This window comes from Gracilinanus agilis, chromosome 2, assembly GCF_016433145.1.
Source record: "Gracilinanus agilis isolate LMUSP501 chromosome 2, AgileGrace, whole genome shotgun sequence".
Taxonomy (NCBI): Eukaryota; Metazoa; Chordata; class Mammalia; order Didelphimorphia; family Didelphidae; genus Gracilinanus; species Gracilinanus agilis.
In genome coordinates, this window is record NC_058131.1 from 43,857,787 (window position 1) to 43,875,442 (window position 17,656).

A 17,656-nucleotide genomic window follows, 5' to 3' on the forward strand; every position below is an offset into this window, starting at 1 on the left:
ACTCGCCCACAGTCACCAAAAACACCACCCTTGGAGATCCCACAGACCTGCCACCAACACCCCTCCCCATGGGGACTCCACGGATCTATCACCGCTATTCCTCCTCCATAGATCCCATCCTCATTACCACTCCCCAAGGTGACTCCACAGACCGGTAACCATCATCCCTCCCCCTACTCCGCACAGATCCCATAGGCCTGTCACCAACACTCCTCCTCTTGGTGACTCCACGGACCCATCACCAACCCTCACCCCCATCTCTGGCGCAGATCCCGGGACCTGTCTCGTGACTCCTCCCCTGCCCACCCCCCGCGTCTAGATCGCCCTCCCACCCCGACTCCCACTCCTAACCCCACCCGGGCTGCCTCCCCTCCAGAGGTAGTTCAGGAACCTGGCACCCGCCCGGCCCACGATGGAGCATACAGGCCCCGCCCCTTGGCTACCGGCGCCGGAAGGCCCACCCCCGCCCCAGTTGCTAGGCTCTGTCAGTCGGAAGTCCCGCCTCTTGTGCCGCCGCCGCCGCCGCCGCCGCCGTCGCCGCCTCCTCCTCCTCCGTCGCTGTCGCCGTCGCCGCTGTTGTTGTTGTTGTCGAGGCCGGGTTCGTCCGGTCCCACCCGCGGCTCCGAGAGCCGGCTCCGTCCCTTCTCCGCCGCCGCCGCCGCCATGAAGTGGATGTTCAAGGAGGACCACTCGCTGGGTAAGGGCCCGAGGTGGGGCCGGGGTCGGGCTGGAGTGTGGGTGGTGAGGCCTGGCCCAAGACCCCCGCTCTGAGCCAGGTCGGAGGTGGGGCCGGGGAGCCTGCGGGACCGGGAGGCCGGGGGTACGCGACAGCGGAGCAGAGCGCGCCCGTGGCAACCCCCAGGGGCTGCGGACGGGGGAGGGGCCGAGAGGGTCCCCAGCCCTGAACCCCGCACTTGTCTCGTCCACAGAACACAGATGCGTGGAGTCTGCCAAAATCCGAGCCAAGTATCCAGACCGGGTCCCGGTGAGTACCGAACCAGGCTCCCCCCTTTCTCCCGGCACGTACCTCTTGTCCCCCCGGGCCCAGGCCGGGCCCCGAGGCCGGAGAAGGCTTGCCACTGCTGCTAAGCCTTGTAATGTAGGCCAACATCCTCTTAGGCAGCCCCTGGACTGCGTCCTCCGTTATGTAAGAAACCAGGTTCTAGGGCAGGGCAACAGGTTACCCCGACCCCGATGGGGATCCGGGTGGGGGTCACCTTGGCCCTCACCCTCCTTCTGGAAGGGCCGCACTCAGGGCTAGACCTGTGAGCTCTAGGACAGAGTGGGGGGGGGGGGGGGGAGATGGGGATAGACCCAGGACTTGTAGAACCCACTTCTGGATTTCTTATTCTTTGAGAAAACAGAAATGAGATGGGCTGGTGGAAAGAGGTACAGGGTCAGCAACTTGCTTCCTTAAAAGTTAAGGCTTCCTGATCACTTTCTGCCAGGCTTTCCAAGACTACTGTTTTTTGGGTACTCTATCACTTACCATCTTTGTTACCTTAAGCCAGTCATTTAATCTCAATTTAATCAACTTAATTTAATCAATTTAATTTTTCTCATAAGCTGATTTGGAATCCCTTCCAACATTAACATTCTTTGGTAACTTAATTATCTTCTAAGTTTATGGTTGGGGGATTAGCTACAATGAGTATAGCTTGATTTTTCTAGCACTCATTTTAGATGTGCTTAAAAAGCATTATATTCAGAGGTGTTTTTTCTATAAATGCCTCAGATCAGGGATGTGGAACATAGTAACTAACTTAATGGAAGAAAACAACCCACCATATAAATATACTCTCCAAAGCATATAATTGTAAGCAGCCAAGGTAACATTTTGCCATTTTGCCATCCCATCATATAGTTCTCTTCCTCTAAGTCCCCTGATATTTCTAGCACACTGTGCCCTTTTTCAGCTTCTCAAGCACATGACAGACTAAAGCCTTTATTTTAGAAGCAGAACCCTGACCTCCCTTCTCTGCTTTTCCAGGTGATTGTGGAAAAAGTCTCAGGCTCTCAGATTGTTGACATTGACAAGCGGAAGTACCTAGTTCCATCTGACATCACTGTGGCCCAGTTCATGTGGATCATTAGGAAACGGATCCAGCTACCCTCAGAGAAAGCAATCTTCCTGTTTGTCGATAAAACAGTCCCACAGTCTAGGTGAGAAGTGCTTTGTCCACTTATGTTTATGGTTTGATCATAGCACTCAGAAGAACTTTTTGGCCCTTAATTTCTTAGGGGTCATCCTTGAAATTAAGGCTTTTGTTTGCAAGTGATAACTTGAAGAAAGGTAGATGCCATGATGTTTCTCCATTAGTACTAGGGGAGGCCATGAAATGGAGAGTATATACTGTTAAGAAAAGTGAATACTCCAGAACAATGAAAGCAGTTTCCTTGGAACAAGACTTAAGCTCCAGATCTGAGGTCTGAACCAAAGATCTCTCTCTTTTTTTTTTTTTTTAAAAACCCTTAACTTCTGTGTATTGGCTCCTAGGTGGAAGAGTGGTATGGGTGGGCAATGGGGTCAAGTGACTTGCCCAGGGTCACACAGCTGGGAAGTGTCTGAAGCTGGATTTGAACCTAGGACCCCTGTCTCTAGGCCTGACTCTCAATCCACTGAGCTAACCAGCTGCCCCCCAAAGGTCTCTTTTAATGGCCCATGAAATCAATTCTGCCTCTATCTCCTGGAGCTCTAGATTAAGCCTTACAGAGTCCTAGACTTGGAACTGATCACCCTGTTTGCTGTGGTTCCAAATGCTTCAGTCAGCTTTTCTCATTGGAACACATTTTTTTAGCTGTCTATTATCATGCCATTTACTGGGGCTGGTTCCTGTAAAGGGCTGTGAGAATTACATGGAATGTGAGGTTACTGGGTTTTTTTTTTTGTTTGTTTGTTTTTTTGTTTTGTTTTTTGGACTCCTTTGTCACTTCTTGCTTTGGCTGGCAATGTAATAACTTTAGTGCTCTTTTGCTGTTTTCTCCTTGGGAAATTCATTGTAACTACAACTTGGGATGTAAAATCTAGTTTCAATGTAATTTCATTCTGCCACCCTTTACCTTCCTATGAAAAGGAAAATAGACAGGTTACAATTAAAATTCTTATCCTTCTCCTACTGTAGATTACTTTCAGGCCTATGGCCAGATTCTAGCTTCCTATTTTCCTCTGCTGTCTGAAAGGGGTTCTTAGCCCTTTCTAACATTAGAGACCAGAAGAAAGACAGGGTTGGTTTAGGCAATCTGTTTAACGAAAAAAGTTTTGAAAACAAAATCTTAAGGCACTGAGAATACAACCCTATGTGGACAAAATGCCCTTGATTTGAAAACCTTTGAAGTTCTAGAAGATGAGTCTAAACCAAATTTTTTCCTTTTCTTTAGTCTCCCCCACAATATCTGCTTCTTGGTTCTGGGCAGAAACAGGGAATTGGCCTTGTAGGAATTCTTCCTACCTCAAAGGGAAAAGCCAAGCCCTGACCCAGTGAGGTTCTTAGGCTACCCACAGCCATCCTCCAGGAGATTTCAGTGTCCATAGGAACAAACAAGTGTTACTTTGGTGTCTTCTCTTCTACCCTTCCCTCTTTAGATGCCTGTAGTTCAGAAGTGGAGAGCAATATAGTTCCTGATGCTTTTTCACTAGTGTTGAAGCTGTTGGACAGCTCTAGTCACTCTTGTCCTTTTTTAAGGTGATGGGATCAGCTTGTGTGATAAGAAGTAGGACTTCATTTCCTATTAGCTGAAACTGTAGCATCAAGTTTGAGAAGCTCTGTTTTGCTTCATCTTAAAATAAGATGTGGCAGCTAGGCATTTTTTTTTGCCCTTCATTTTGTGTACTTCTGACTCCTTGAAGAAAATGAAAGTAAAAGATGGTGAGATCACTTACTGATTCCGGCACTTTAGCATATCAGAGTGGCTGTGAGCTACTCTCCTCCTTTCCATTAGCGGAGTGATTTAAATAGAATAAGAAGCACAAAGTGATTTTATCCAACTGGACTGTTTCATTGCCACTTCCTCCCAAAGCTCTAGCCTCCAGATATATTCAGTTGGAAGTATAACTGTGACCTAACTCAGCATTTTACAAAAGGGTTAACCAGGGATTTAGAATTTGTACTTTGCTTGCTTAATATTGTATGTAGAAATCCCATGAAGAGATAGGTGCCCACTGAATAATTCCAAGATAACTAGCCTGTGGACACCCCTCTGTTCAGGGCCTTAGCCTGCTAATCCTTGATTAAAGGCTTTTCTCTTCACTCTCTGAAACAGCTGTTCCTTGTGTCTTTGAGGTTTTAGTTATTAAAATAAGCTTATTTACTCACAGAGAAGGCAACAAATTTCATCCTTAGTAACCACAGATTCAGACCCTATGTAAATACAAGTACAAACAGAAATTCAAGGAAATGCCAGTGGAGTTTTGCCAATGGAGAACTCCCTTATTTTCCTTCCATGAGAATAACCTGTTTCTATACTGCCAATTTTTAGCAACTCCACCAAATATTCATGGTTTTATTTATGCTACCTCTTTAGTTGTTTGTAGGCCTTCCCGAGTTGGTGAGAAAGTTTTGGATGTTGCGAATTCTTTTTAGCATCCCGTGCTAATAGGAGATCTGGCCAAACAGCAAGAACATAAGAGTCTAAAAAGGAATGTTTTGAGAAACATTCACAAAACCAATCAGTACTCTGGGGCTAGTATTAAGAAAATACACCGAGACAGTGCATGCTTATCTTTTTTTTTTTTTTTTTTTTTTATCTAAAGCCAGACTATGAATCTTGCTGATGATTTTCATGTTTGAAATAGACCCAAGAATGGATTAATCAATCAAAAGCACCCACAAATGAGAAGGGTTTCTGTGCTGTTTAGGACTATATATGTGTTAGGAACTGGGCTCTATAGGTGAAACTTAGGCAGCTCCCTAGAACTTAGCTAATCTGTTCATCAGTTAGTAATGTACTTGAATGAACATTCTTGATCCTTATTGACTGAACCTGCAATTCCTCATCAAGAAAATGTTTTGGCAGTGGAGGAAAGGGCAGAGATGATGAATAAAGAAGCAACCATTTATAGTTCCTCTTTTTTCCACCTTTTTCCCCCTCCTTTCTCACTTGTATTTTCAAGCCTATGATCATTATTTGGAGTTGCCTTTTGGTACCTTCAAACACATGTAGTAACTTTAGCTATTGCCATTCGCATTAGCTATTATAGTTCCTTGGCAGCTGCAAAAATACTCTGTTGGAAAGGAAAGAATTCAGAGATGTGTAGGAAGCATTAGGTGTGCTCATTAACCTAGTAAGCGTTTACACATCATACGCATCTTGAGGGCCTCATAGTCCCATCTTTGGCATTGAGCCTATTAGAGATTCTGTTGCAGTGCAAGTGAGGAGCTCCCATAGACTTATGTGTCAGCCTAATCACTTAACCCCAGCAGTCAACCCTCAGCAGTGTCATAACTCAGAAATGGACTGGCTGGAAGCAGCCAGGACAAGTTGGGCACTGCACACAGCAGTTTTCTGCTTCCAGCAGACCATTTCTGTGTTTTGACACTGCGGAAGGTTGACTGTTGGGGTTAACATTTGTTTTACTAAAACTATATGATTTTTCTGTCAGAGACTTTTCTCACATGACCCCAGCTAGCACAAAGAAGCTAAGACATAGAAGTCCCAGGGGATGCCATCATCTTTCCAAGAATGTTTCATTTAGAGGAGAACCTCTGACCTAGAACCCAGAACCCTTTGAACCCATAGCCTGCCTTTTGCTTTATTTCCCTTTTTGCTTTCTGTAAGATATTATGGTAGCATATTTTCTAAATGAGCCAAATTGTATGGGCACAGAGACACATGCATGTGGACATTCCTTTCATAAAAAATTGACAATTTAGTCTCATTGGCAGACACCAGATCAGATACTATATTGAGAAAAGCAGTCACCTCAGTGGCTTCTGCTCTGATTTTCCAATCAGACCAGAAGTTTAGTAGTATCAATAATGGGGAGTTGCAGAACTGTGCAGAGCCTATTGAATATGAAGATATGAGTGATACTTGAAAGGGTACCAGAGGAGCGTGCTTTTTAGAGGTGAGACTAGTTCTGAAGTTGAACACAAGTGTAGGGCAGAGAGGAAATTCGGCCTTCCTTGAAGCAGTGCAGAGAACATTTTTGCGCTGACCTGCCAGCTGATGCCCCCAGTTCATGGTTTCTGAAAGCATACTTAGGTTTGTATGCTTCCTTTCCTTTTCAGAGGAATAATAATAACAGAAGAATCTCTCAAGCTGCTTTTGTGGCTTAGCCTTTTTCCACTTGAAAGTCAAGTGGCTCCCTGTATTTTGATGATAGTTTTCTTGGGATCATTAGATTCTGTGCAACACCATTCTGGTGTTTCTTCCTCTCTAGCTCTGAGATTTGCAGTCAAGTATCAGGAGTGTTCAGGGTTCTTGGTAGCTTCTTAAGGGACTGAAGGTTATGAGTTTCACACTTAGTATATATCTGCCACTTAAAAGTTCCCATGTAGATTATTGGGTGACTGAGAACATGACAGTAACAAGGACCCTTTGGGGTCATTAGTCACATCACAGAGGAGCCAGCTACTTGATGGCTTAGATAGCCTGTAGAAGCTAAATAGGAAATTCTTTTTGTGGGAAGAATTTTTCTAGATTCTCTCAATCATTCTCAGAATGCATGAATTAGACCATTCCCTCTAAAGTGGCGGTGACAAAGGCATGGCATATGTGCAGAGCTGCTTGGTTCTCTCTCTCACAGCACTGGAGGACATTTTTTTAATGCCCCATCCCTCTGTCCAGCTGCCCAAAATGAGCATTTCCGCTCTGTGCTCTCTGGGGTAATAATACAGTGGGCTCACAGACAGCTTGAAGTTGCAGTTTGGGCACCCAAATTTGAAAACCTTCGCCAATCCTGCTCTTTTGACCCCCTAAAGGGCCTTTAAAAGAACTGGGTGGATTACATTTCGTTTCTAGGCCATTAGAATTGATTTGGCTGAGCATTTACTTGGTCTCTGTGGCCCACAGGACATAGAAAAACAAAGAAATAAAAAACTCAGAAGAGCCTGAAGAACAGGCCTCAGCAGTCCAGGGAATATGACTTTGGTTCCCCACCAAAAAGTGGAGATACTACTTGTTAAGCCAGCAGTTGCTATAATTGTTAATGTTAACTTTAGGTTTAAGTGGATGAGACAAAAAGGCCAAATTTACAGTCTGAATTAGGAAGCCAACCTGGACTAGCTCATCTCTCTTTTTGACCAGATATTCTGCCATGTACTTAGTTTATCTCATCTTAAACAAAAAATGATTGGTATTTGGGGAGATGTCACCCCGAGTTACCAGTCACACCTGGCACTTTATACCCAGAAAAAGGCATGCAGAAAAGATATATCAGATACAAACATTCTTAGGTCATCCTCCTTCTGAAGCACTGCCTCATTTTTCTCCTAATTACTTTCCAGTAATTCAGAATGAAAATAAAAGGACTGGTATCCCCTTCTGTTAGAGTTGTATCACTTCATTTGCCCTTTTAAATTTCCTATAGTATCCCTTGCTCTTATACTAACTGAATCTTTTCATCCATTTCACGTTAAAAGATTCTTACTTTCAACAACCCCATTTGGTTTTATATGATGTAGATTATTTATATAGCTGCCATGTTTATTTTCATCTTAAAACCCAACTTTTGATCCAGATTGAGTGAGGATTCACTTGTTATTGCTTTAAAGACAAAAGATCCCTAAGAGTATGAGTCAGTAGGGGATCAAAGCAATACCTCTTCCCCTTTTCTTGGCTGTAAATGTCTCTTAAGACTTCTCAGGTTAATTGCTGACATCCTTGCTCCCATCAATTCAGCAAGATACTGACTGATAGCTTGCGTCATATTTTGGTATCTACTATGAGCTGCTGATTGGACTAATGAAGTCACAAGATGACCATTAGACTACATGTCTCAATCTTGTTTCTATCTTGACCTTAAAACAAAACCATGCTCAAGCTTAGTCTAATATATATTTACTTCTATTACCAGTATCTAGTCATTTTTTTAATCCTTGAAATTTGTAGCAGTCATGTGGTTATAGAGTTTCCAAGTGTTACTAGTGTTACTCTCTTAAGTGTATACTTCTGTTTTGTGGCATAGAAATGGATTTGGTCTCACATTTTTAAACAGAGTCTGTTTTCAGGTTGAGAGAGAGCCAGCTTTGCCACCCACATGAATTTGGTCTCAGAAATGTCTATTTCTGGAGTTTTGTGGGGAGGTTGTGTAAGGCTTCTTTGGATCTTTGGTACAGTCATGGTATTTTACTTTTATTACCAGGGGAATCATTTCATTCTAGTTAATAAACAAGGATCTCTTATCTGTTGGGTAGTTTCCAAAAGAATATCTACTAATATCCACCAATTAAACATATTCCTTATACAGTCTTTTCATTTTTAAATTCAGAAGGAGTTAGCATAATGAACTCACACCTTTTAGTGAAAAGTAATTTGAGGGGGCAGGTGGGTAGCTCAGTGGATTGAGAGTCAGGCCTAGAGATGGGAGGTCCTAGGTTCAAAGCCAGCCTCAGACACTTCCCAGCTGTGTGACCCTGGGCAAGTCACTTGACCCCAATTACCTACCCTTACCACTCTTCCATCTAGGAGCCAATACACAGAAGTTAAGGGTAAATTTAGAAAAAAAAAAAGTAATTTGAACTATTCTAGGCCTATGTCCTTATTTGGAAAAAAGGTGGGGAGGATGGGCTGCAGGTGACCTTTAGATTTTTTCAGGTGCTAAATCATTTGATCTTCTTAAGTGAATTGGAAACCATATGCCCTCAGTTTCATAGTTTCATTTTTTTTTCTCACTTCTACATTCAAAAGGTAGCAGAATATCCACTAAATCCCACCCATTTTGGAGGGACGGAACTGGAGGAGAAGGGTAAACTCTTAAAGTAACAGACCTCCTGCCCATAGAGTCTCAAGTTGGCATTGAGCCCCAACAGCATGAATCTGTTTAAAGTGATAAAGGAAGGGGAAATTATTTTGGTTTCCTTGGAGGTTTTTGGATCCAGTCATTATCCCCTTTTTCTTTTACAAAGAAGTAAATACTGTACCCTGAGGCTGAGTTCTTAGCTGATGACATTCCTTGGGAGAGACAGCATTCTACCCCTTGCTTCTTAGAACTGAAATTTTATTTGCAGATCTTATTTTGACATACAATTTTTTTTTTTTAAACCCTTGTACTTCGGTGCATTGTCTCATAGGTGGAAGATTGGTAAGGGTGGGCAATGGGGGTCAAGTGACTTGCCCAGGGTCACACAGCTGGGAAGTGTCTGAGGCCAGATTTGAACCTAGGACCTCCTGTCTCTAGGCCTGACTCTCACTCCACTGAGCTACCCAGCTGCCCCCTTGACATACAATTTTTATAGCACCATGGTATTTTTCCAGTGGAAACTCCTGAATAACTAATGATAAGAGGTGATTAAGGAGTTAGACTGTCATCATTTTAAAAGAGTGCCCTAACAAGGAAAAAGATTTGAACAATCAAATTTTCTAGTATTACACTGAGCTTTCTCCTTCCTTAGACCTCTACAAAGAAGTCAGATAATGAAAAACTTCAAATAAAGAACAAAATCCTTATAAGGAGGAGTACACAAACCTCTCCTGTAGCCTAAAAATCAGGACAGGGACTTTTCATTTCTGATGACCTATTTTTCAACCTAATTATGCTTTTAAAGCTAAGATTACATGCCAACCATAGTTATGCTACTAATCTTATGTAGAACCTTAATGGTACAGTAAGTCTCAAGAATTAAGCTTTCTTAAACCAAAGAGGTTTTTCACTTAATACCATAATTGCCAATATAGAGCCAGCTTTCACATCTTTGTCCCAAGTTCCCTCTCTCTGTGACAAAAGTGAGCAACTTTCTAGATTTCAAAGACCACCACTCAGTGGTCTTTGAAATCTACACCAGGCAGTGTTACTGAGCAAGGTAGAAATAAAAGGGACAGGAAGAAGAATGAGGAAGGGAGGGAGAAAAAGAGGGAAGTCTAGGTCATCTCTCAAATGGCCTCCACTATAGGCCATGTTTGAGGGCTAAGCTAAAAACTCCAAGCTCCATTCCTTCAAAGTGGACAGATCCAGACTATCAACCATTAATTGGCTGAGGACAAAAGCAGAGTTTGATGGACAGCATTGCTGCTCCAATGGGATGAGCTGCTCCCCACAGTTCTTTTTTTAAACTCTTAGTTCACCTATCCCTGTCAGGTTTCTGTTAACTAAATTTTTTAATGCTTCCACCAGTGAGTACATAGGTGGCCAACTCTGGCATGGCTTTGAGAAGAAGAGGCTTAGGTGCTCTCTTTTTTGTCTCCATCAGTGATTCAGATGACAAATGTATTTAACTTTTCTAGTGTTCCATTTCCTGTCTACAAAAGAATAAGATATTTGCTACCAATGGGGAGATTTTCTAGTTGATGTTGTAAAATAGGAAAATTCCTCAAGTGATAGGTGCCAAAATGGAAGACATTGTCATGGTTTAGGATGATAATTACTGGAGTTTTCTGCTTCTAGAGACTCAAATCTTCTCTGCATTTGGTTGTAGTGAATTGACCTCAGTTTTCATTGTATTTTCTTTTTTTTTTTCTCATTCAAGCTTAACTATGGGACAACTTTATGAGAAGGAAAAAGATGAAGATGGATTCTTGTACGTGGCCTACAGTGGAGAGAACACTTTTGGCTTCTGAAGGCCAGTGCCCATTTAGGTGCATCTTTCCTGCTTGTGTATCTTGTAAATAGCCGGTCACTTTCAGTTATTACACCAAACCCTCTTCACATAAACCCATAGTGCATTTGTAACTGGATTTATTTCTTAATATATTGAAAGGTCTTGTTTTATTAGACTGGTAAATTATCAGAGTTTTATTTTCATTTTCTTTTCTTTTTTGTGCATTGTCCTCATGGCTGCAAGCTCTAGGGGGCTCTGTGCCTCTGGAACTCGTATTTAATGAAGTTATTGCAATATTGAGATGAGATAGTTGGGGGACTTATTCTGGATTATGTTTGAGGTGTTAGTTGGATAAGTATTAAAAGCATCTAAGTTAAATCCTTAGCAGTCAGGTCACTCGCTTCACTAGATTATTCCAACTGCCAATCATGTTGGCCTGAGCTAATCTGTTCTTTCTGAACTCCATTGAGGTGAATAATGACAATAAAATTTCCTCTCACAAAGGCACTGTAGTGTGACACTGTCCTTCATTTACCTCTTCTGGGCTTGCTAAATAGCTAGTTATTATTGCCTATTGCAAAAGGAGAGCTGGTGGGAGTGGTAGATAGTTTGAGGAGTGGAACAGTGAGGAGTGGTTCATGCTAGCTGCTCAGGAAAGGCACACAGTTCTAATTGCATAAGCCCAAAGTAAAGATTCTGGAATTACAGGGGTGATGATAAGTAGTAGTAAAAGACAGCATGTTTTCCATTTGTTTAAGAAAAATCAGGTGTTGCCTAACTAAATAAGGGGCTCATTTCTGCCCTTTTCCTAGGTACTGATTATTCAACCCTTTCTCCCCAAAACCAAGATGAGAGCCAGGCAGGCCAAGTGATTTCATCCCTGTTTTTAGTAAACTATTGGAAATGTCTTCACTTTCCACACAAACTAACATACTTGTGAGTAGAGCTGATTGTATTCTCCACTCAGTTTCTGGCCTTAAGCAGAGATTTAAGCAGCCTCACTCACAGTTTGTGATCTGGTTCCTCTAAAAAGCCCCAGATTATACAGGCATCCTTATTAAAGTCTGCTTGTTTGCTTACTGTTGGAATATTAGCCATACAGAGTGGGTGGAGGAAACTGTCTCACCTTGCTACTGTACATTAGGCTGGTCTATCACAAATCTGACTTACTGGAATCAGTACTACCTTGCTGATTTCTGGCTGAGGATTTAAACTAATAGCAGAGGAGAAATGACTTCCTTGGGGAAGAGATACAGAGAAACTACTAGGGGGAGAAGTACAGAAGGGAACTCTGGAATTGCATGTAAAGATTTAAAAGGAAAGCAGATCCTACTGAGAGTCAGCATGATGATACAAGTAGAAACAGCATGGAACAGTCAGAAGACCTGGCTCTACCACTTATTAGATGCGTGACACTGGGCAAATTATTTAACCTGAGTCAGTTTCCTCATCTGTAAAATGGGAAGATTTTTGTGAGGATAAAATCAGCTGGTGTATGTAGAAGCACTTTAACTGTGAACTTAGTTTTCTAAAAAAGAACTTAACAGTAAGTCTGCAGAGGAAAGCATCTCTTTGGATTTCTCTAGTCATCGGCTGTTCCATTTACTTTGCTTTTCTCATCTGACCAATCTGTTTTCTTTTGTTAAAATTAAATGTTTTGTGAAAAAAGGTAATATTGAAAATCAGCATAACAACCTAAACTTGTTTAATAACCATTTACAGTTAAATTAATTTCAGTGAATAAACCATTATAACTTTTCTTTTTTTCCCATGTCTGTTACTATGCACCAACCCACATTCTCCCTGCCTTTAGCCCAAGACCTCCCCAGTAATATATAGTCTGTTAAAAACAAATTAACATCATAGCCATGTCTGAAAATGCTTGTTTTGTCCTGTACCTCTAGTTCAGGGGTTTGTTCTTAACCTCAGGTCTTTGAACTTTTGGTTTTCTTTGATGTCACATACAGTATATATTTTCTGCATTTAAACAATATGATTCTGAGAAGAGGTTCAACAGAATCACCAGACTGTGACCAAAGGGGTCCAGGAGAAAAAGGTTAAGAACTTCTGCTCTTGCCATCCCTTCTCTGTCAGGGGGTGAAAGGCATATTTCATCCTCTGTTTCTGAAGTCATGACTGGTTGGTTGGTCACAGTTCTGATTTACTTTCATTTTCCCCTCCTGGGAAATATCCTGAACAAGCAGAGTGACCATCTAATGAAATGAAGGGCGAATGCACCCATGCTCTCTTAACCACTAAACCAAATTCAATTAAAATGGCCATACCACTTAAAGTTCAAATGAAACCAATAAAAAATGGACTTATCTGTAAATGTCCTATCCTTTAATTATGGTGTTTTAAGGATATGACCTTTACTATCCCACTTTCAGTTCACAGATGAGAAAATAGGCTCAGAAGTTCAGAACTTATCTCTATCCAGAGATCACTCTTCCTCCATTCCCACTCCAGTATAAATTCCTTGGAGGTAGAAGATTCATTTAGACTTTCTAGCCTCAGTAGCTAGCAAATAATTGGCACTTAATAAATGCTTTTAAATTGAAGTCACTTGCCTTTGGCACAAGGTTGGAGTTGAACTTGGGTCTCTCATGACTTCAGGTACTGTAGTCTTCTACAGTACTTCTACTGAGATTTTTTCTGGAATCTATTTGGGGTCACAAATGCAACTTAAGAGTTAAATAATTTCGGTTGTAATTTGAGAGCAACCACCCCAACAGACCACAGTTATAGAGGACATTGAGAGTTGTTCTGAGGGTGAGTGCTAGTCCTAGAAACCTTCATTTGCAAAAGGTATTCAGAGGGAAGATCATTAGATCTGACTGGGAATTGAAAAGGATTATACTTCTTTTCCAGAAAGCTATTACATCACCATCAAAAGGCAGATGTGAGTGTAAGATCTTTTCCTTCATCAAATTTTCCCTCTCATATGTTTCTTTTAGGGAGGGGAAAAAAATCACAACCAAACCCAATACTGGCTGTTATGAGGAGGCAGAATGGGAGGATGGGGCCTTTTTTTTTTTTTTTTTAAACCCTTAACTTCTGTGTATTAGCTCCTAGGTGGAAGAGTGGTAAGGGTGGGCAATGGGAGTCAAGTGACTTGCCCAGGGTCACACAGCTGGGAAGTATGAGGCCGGCTTTGAACCTGACTCTCAATCCACTGAGCTACCCAGCTGCCCCAGGATGGGGCCTATTAATAAATCTTGGATCAAGAATTGCCTCCTCACTTAACCCTTTATGTTGAACTGTTGCTTCTAGATGTGATTTACTACCAGACTAATATACAAAGAATCCAGGTATTACAATCATTAACCAGAACTCTAGAAACTAAGGTCAGCAAATTGGAAGACTTCTAGATTAGAGGAGTTAGTTGTTGATCTTTTATATAGTTCTGACATTAAAACATCTTAAATATAAATTTAAAAAGCATACTATCCCAATTTACCTTAAAAAAAAACACACACCCTTTTTTCTGCCATTAAAATAATGGGACTCAGAGATGGTAAATGACAGACTCTGCTGTTGGCACTCATGAGAGAACATAATGACATACTTGAGCAGATGCCATAGCATCCTGGAATCAGCGGGAATTCAGGCTTAGAGGCCTGGCATTGCCACAACAAATGCACCTGATACCACGTCACCCAGCTCCACTCTGTTGATTGTGGCTTGAGGACATGTAACCAGGGAGGAATGAAGGGGATCAACAAGATTGAGGATGGAGTTGGGGATTCAAAGAAACTACAGAAGCAGAGGACAAGGGGAAAAAAGTGCACTGACACACAGGTCAGAAGGGTAAAAAACTGCAGACAGGACAGCAAATATTTTTATGGCAATAGCCAAAAGTCATCAAAAAAACAGAAAACATTTGCTCAGTTAACAGTCATTCCAAGAAAATGAGAATGAACAGATCTGTGAGGCCATGTTTCCATCATCTGTCTAGGTTAAGCAAACTAGTTTGTCAGAGATGATCCTATTTACATGGGAAGACTTAGCTCCTCGCTTCTACTTCTGTTCAAAGTAGGCTTGTAGAGAGGGGCCTTTTTGTGGCATTAAGATGGGAGGTTGAGAATAACAAGTGTTAATCCCATCCTTTTTTCTAGGTCAGTGTCATTAGCATAGTGGCTCCCTGATCCTCTCCCCAAGATAGTGCTGCTGAGTTTCAATAAGTTTTTCATTTTTCTAGGCTGGCTTTAGGCTGCTAAAGCAAAGGTACCATCACTATTTCCATTGGGTGCTCTTCCTTTTCGGAGTTGAGAGCCAGGTCTCAGACATGTGCTTAAGGATCAAACTTGGCAGCTGGTGTCCCCATCTGGAGTGACTTTCTGGCTGTGGATTTCCTCACTTGGAAAGCCCACCAGCGTGCCAAGCCGTTTTCTTACATTTTTAGACACTAAAAAGCAGCATTGTGTGCTTTTTTTACTCTAAAAGTTGGTACTTTGGCACATCAGCATCATTAAGAAAATGGAAGTTTGCTATCTACTCAGTCTCCCCAAAACATGAACAGTTCCTCTAGTAGTGTCCATAGACATGTTTTCTTGGAAGAAATTTCTTTTTTTGGCATTTAGCCCATCAAGAGGCATTTATCAGGTGCCTCCTGTGTCAGGCACTGTGCTAGGCAATGAAGATACAAACATGTAGTCCCTTCCCTCAGGTGGCTTAGATATTCCACTGAGAAGATACAAGTCCATAGACAAATATAAGCTATATACGACATAAATACAGTGATTTTGGCAGGGTGGAGCACTAAGAACCAGAGGAATCGGGAAAGTTTTTGTGAAATAGGAAGTACTTGGTCTGGGCTGTGATGTCCCAGAGTTTCGGAAAGCACTGATGGCATAGGAAAATGGAGATGGGAGAGGGAACAGCCAGTAAGCCAAGTTTTGCTGGAGTATAGAGTATATATGAGGAATTAATTAAATCTTGGAAAGATGGGTTAGAGCCAGATTGCAATGGGCTTTAAATCTCAGGAGTTCGTATTTTATTCACTGAAGCTTCTTGAGCAGGGGAGTAACAAGAATGTCCATTTGGCAGTATGGAGAATGGGTGAGAAAGGAGAGTGGACATGGGGAAATCAATGATAAGAGGCAAGAGCTGAGGTAGGCCTCAACTAGGGTAGAGTTCCTGGGAGTGGAATGGGATGAATATGAGATATTGTGGAACTGACTTTGCAACTAGATAACATTACGGAGTAAGGGAGAGTGGAGAATTGAAAATGTGCCTTAGGTTGTTAACAGAGTGACTGATATCTTCAACAGACATGGCAATTTTAGAGGAGGGATGGATTTTGGGAAAAAGATAAGACCTGTAATGGATATTATGTTTGAGATACCTTCAGCAGGCAGTTGGAGAATCTAAGACTGGAACTCAGAAGTAAGATGAAGGCTGTATATGTAGCTTTGAATCATTTATTCAGAGATCACAGGTCAACCTGTGGAAGCTGGTAAGATAATGAAAAGGGTCTAAGACAGTGATGGGCAAACTTTTTAAAGAGGGAGCCAAAGAAGAGGAAAAAAACATTAGGCAGGCCAATATAATTTATTAAAAAATAATGATACATTTTACAAAATTCTTGTATTTTTTTGTGATACTAAACCCTATTAATGACTGAAAGATTATGAAGGAGAAGGGCCGCATCTGGCCCGCAGGCTGTAGTTTGCCCACCTTTGTAGATAAAGGGGAACTTTGAAGAAAGCACATCAACTTTCAGAGGAAAGCCATGCAATCTCCAGTGACCTTAACAAATGATTTTGTAGACTGTAGACTTCTGCTTTCTTAAGAGATGATGTGACATTCAGAAAGTACCTAATCTGGTGGATTTCCCTGTCAGTTAATATGTAATCAAGTGGTATTTAGGATCAGTGGAAAGGTTTTGGTTCACTGTTTCAGGCTTACAAGGTGGCTGAAGAGAGCTTCTGTCCCAGGCTTCCTCAAAAGATGGCTCTCATTAAGGACTTCTGGATAGAAAGGGTTTTGAGAACTTTAGAGTTGGGTTGCTTCATTCCAATGTGGGAAGAAGGTGTTTTCCTTCATTTAACAATGATATATTTCCTTTTTTGGAATAGAAATAACTATTTCAGCAGAGGCACAAAATACAACCAAGAGAGGGCAGTAACTGTTGCAATACCCACATTGTTCCAAATTATTCTTGCCAGAGACAGGAAGGGAAATGGTGTAAAGACTAGAAACCTTTGGCTAAGATTTGTTCAGTGCATTGTTTTTCAACCACAAATTGGTCCTAGGGCCTGAGAAGAGGCAACTTTCCATAGAAACAGACATTACCAGGGCAGGCTGTGCCAGGTCAGGCTGGGCCAGGGATTGATCATTTCCCCCGACATGAGCTTCTCTATTTCCCAGACTATTAGCTAATGCTTGGCACTGCTGCTACAAAATGAAGCACTTAATATAGTTACCATAGTCTCTATGATAATTTATGTGTAAGGGCCATACAAAGAATATAATGAGGTAAACTAGATCAAAGCAAAACTTTAATAAACATTGCTCTTTCCTGGCAGGAGGATTAGAAGCCACAGAACACCAAGAAGAAGCAACATTAAATTGACCCTCTCCACAAGCTAAGTTAGTGGAATTATTATAAATAAGCTATCGAAGCCTGCCTCAATTTTTTATATACCTTTATGGGTCCAGTTCCCTAAGCAACCAGTACAAGTTGGAACATTATCTCTTTGGAAAATATATTTTTAAAATTGGAAATCATGGGGAGAAATACACTCTCTTCTGGTAGTAAAGCATAAAGTTTATACTTTCTGGTTGCAGAGATCTTTTATGAAAGAGATAATGTTAATTACTTTGGTCTGTCATCTGCTTGCCTGAGGAGAAGGCTATTTCCTTGTAAGGCAGGGCTCCAACTTCCCTGCTGAGATTTGTTTCACTCAGCACAAAAATAGGCTTCACTAAGATCTGATTAAACAGATGGAAGCTGCAGA

At 41.7% G+C, this 17,656-nt stretch overlaps 1 protein-coding gene across 1 annotated transcript; it reads left to right on the forward strand.

Annotated features, from left to right (window-relative positions):
• The first annotated feature begins 518 nt into the window (after positions 1 to 518).
• On the forward strand, positions 519 to 12,453 carry GABARAPL2 (GABA type A receptor associated protein like 2). The gene is made up of 4 exons (XM_044660481.1): positions 519 to 697; positions 930 to 985; positions 1,991 to 2,163; positions 10,623 to 12,453. Exons 1-4 carry the CDS (start codon positions 664 to 666, stop codon positions 10,711 to 10,713), a joined length of 354 nt encoding a protein of 117 aa, XP_044516416.1. The 5' UTR covers positions 519 to 663; the 3' UTR covers positions 10,714 to 12,453.
• Positions 12,454 to 17,656: the final 5,203 nt, after the last annotated feature.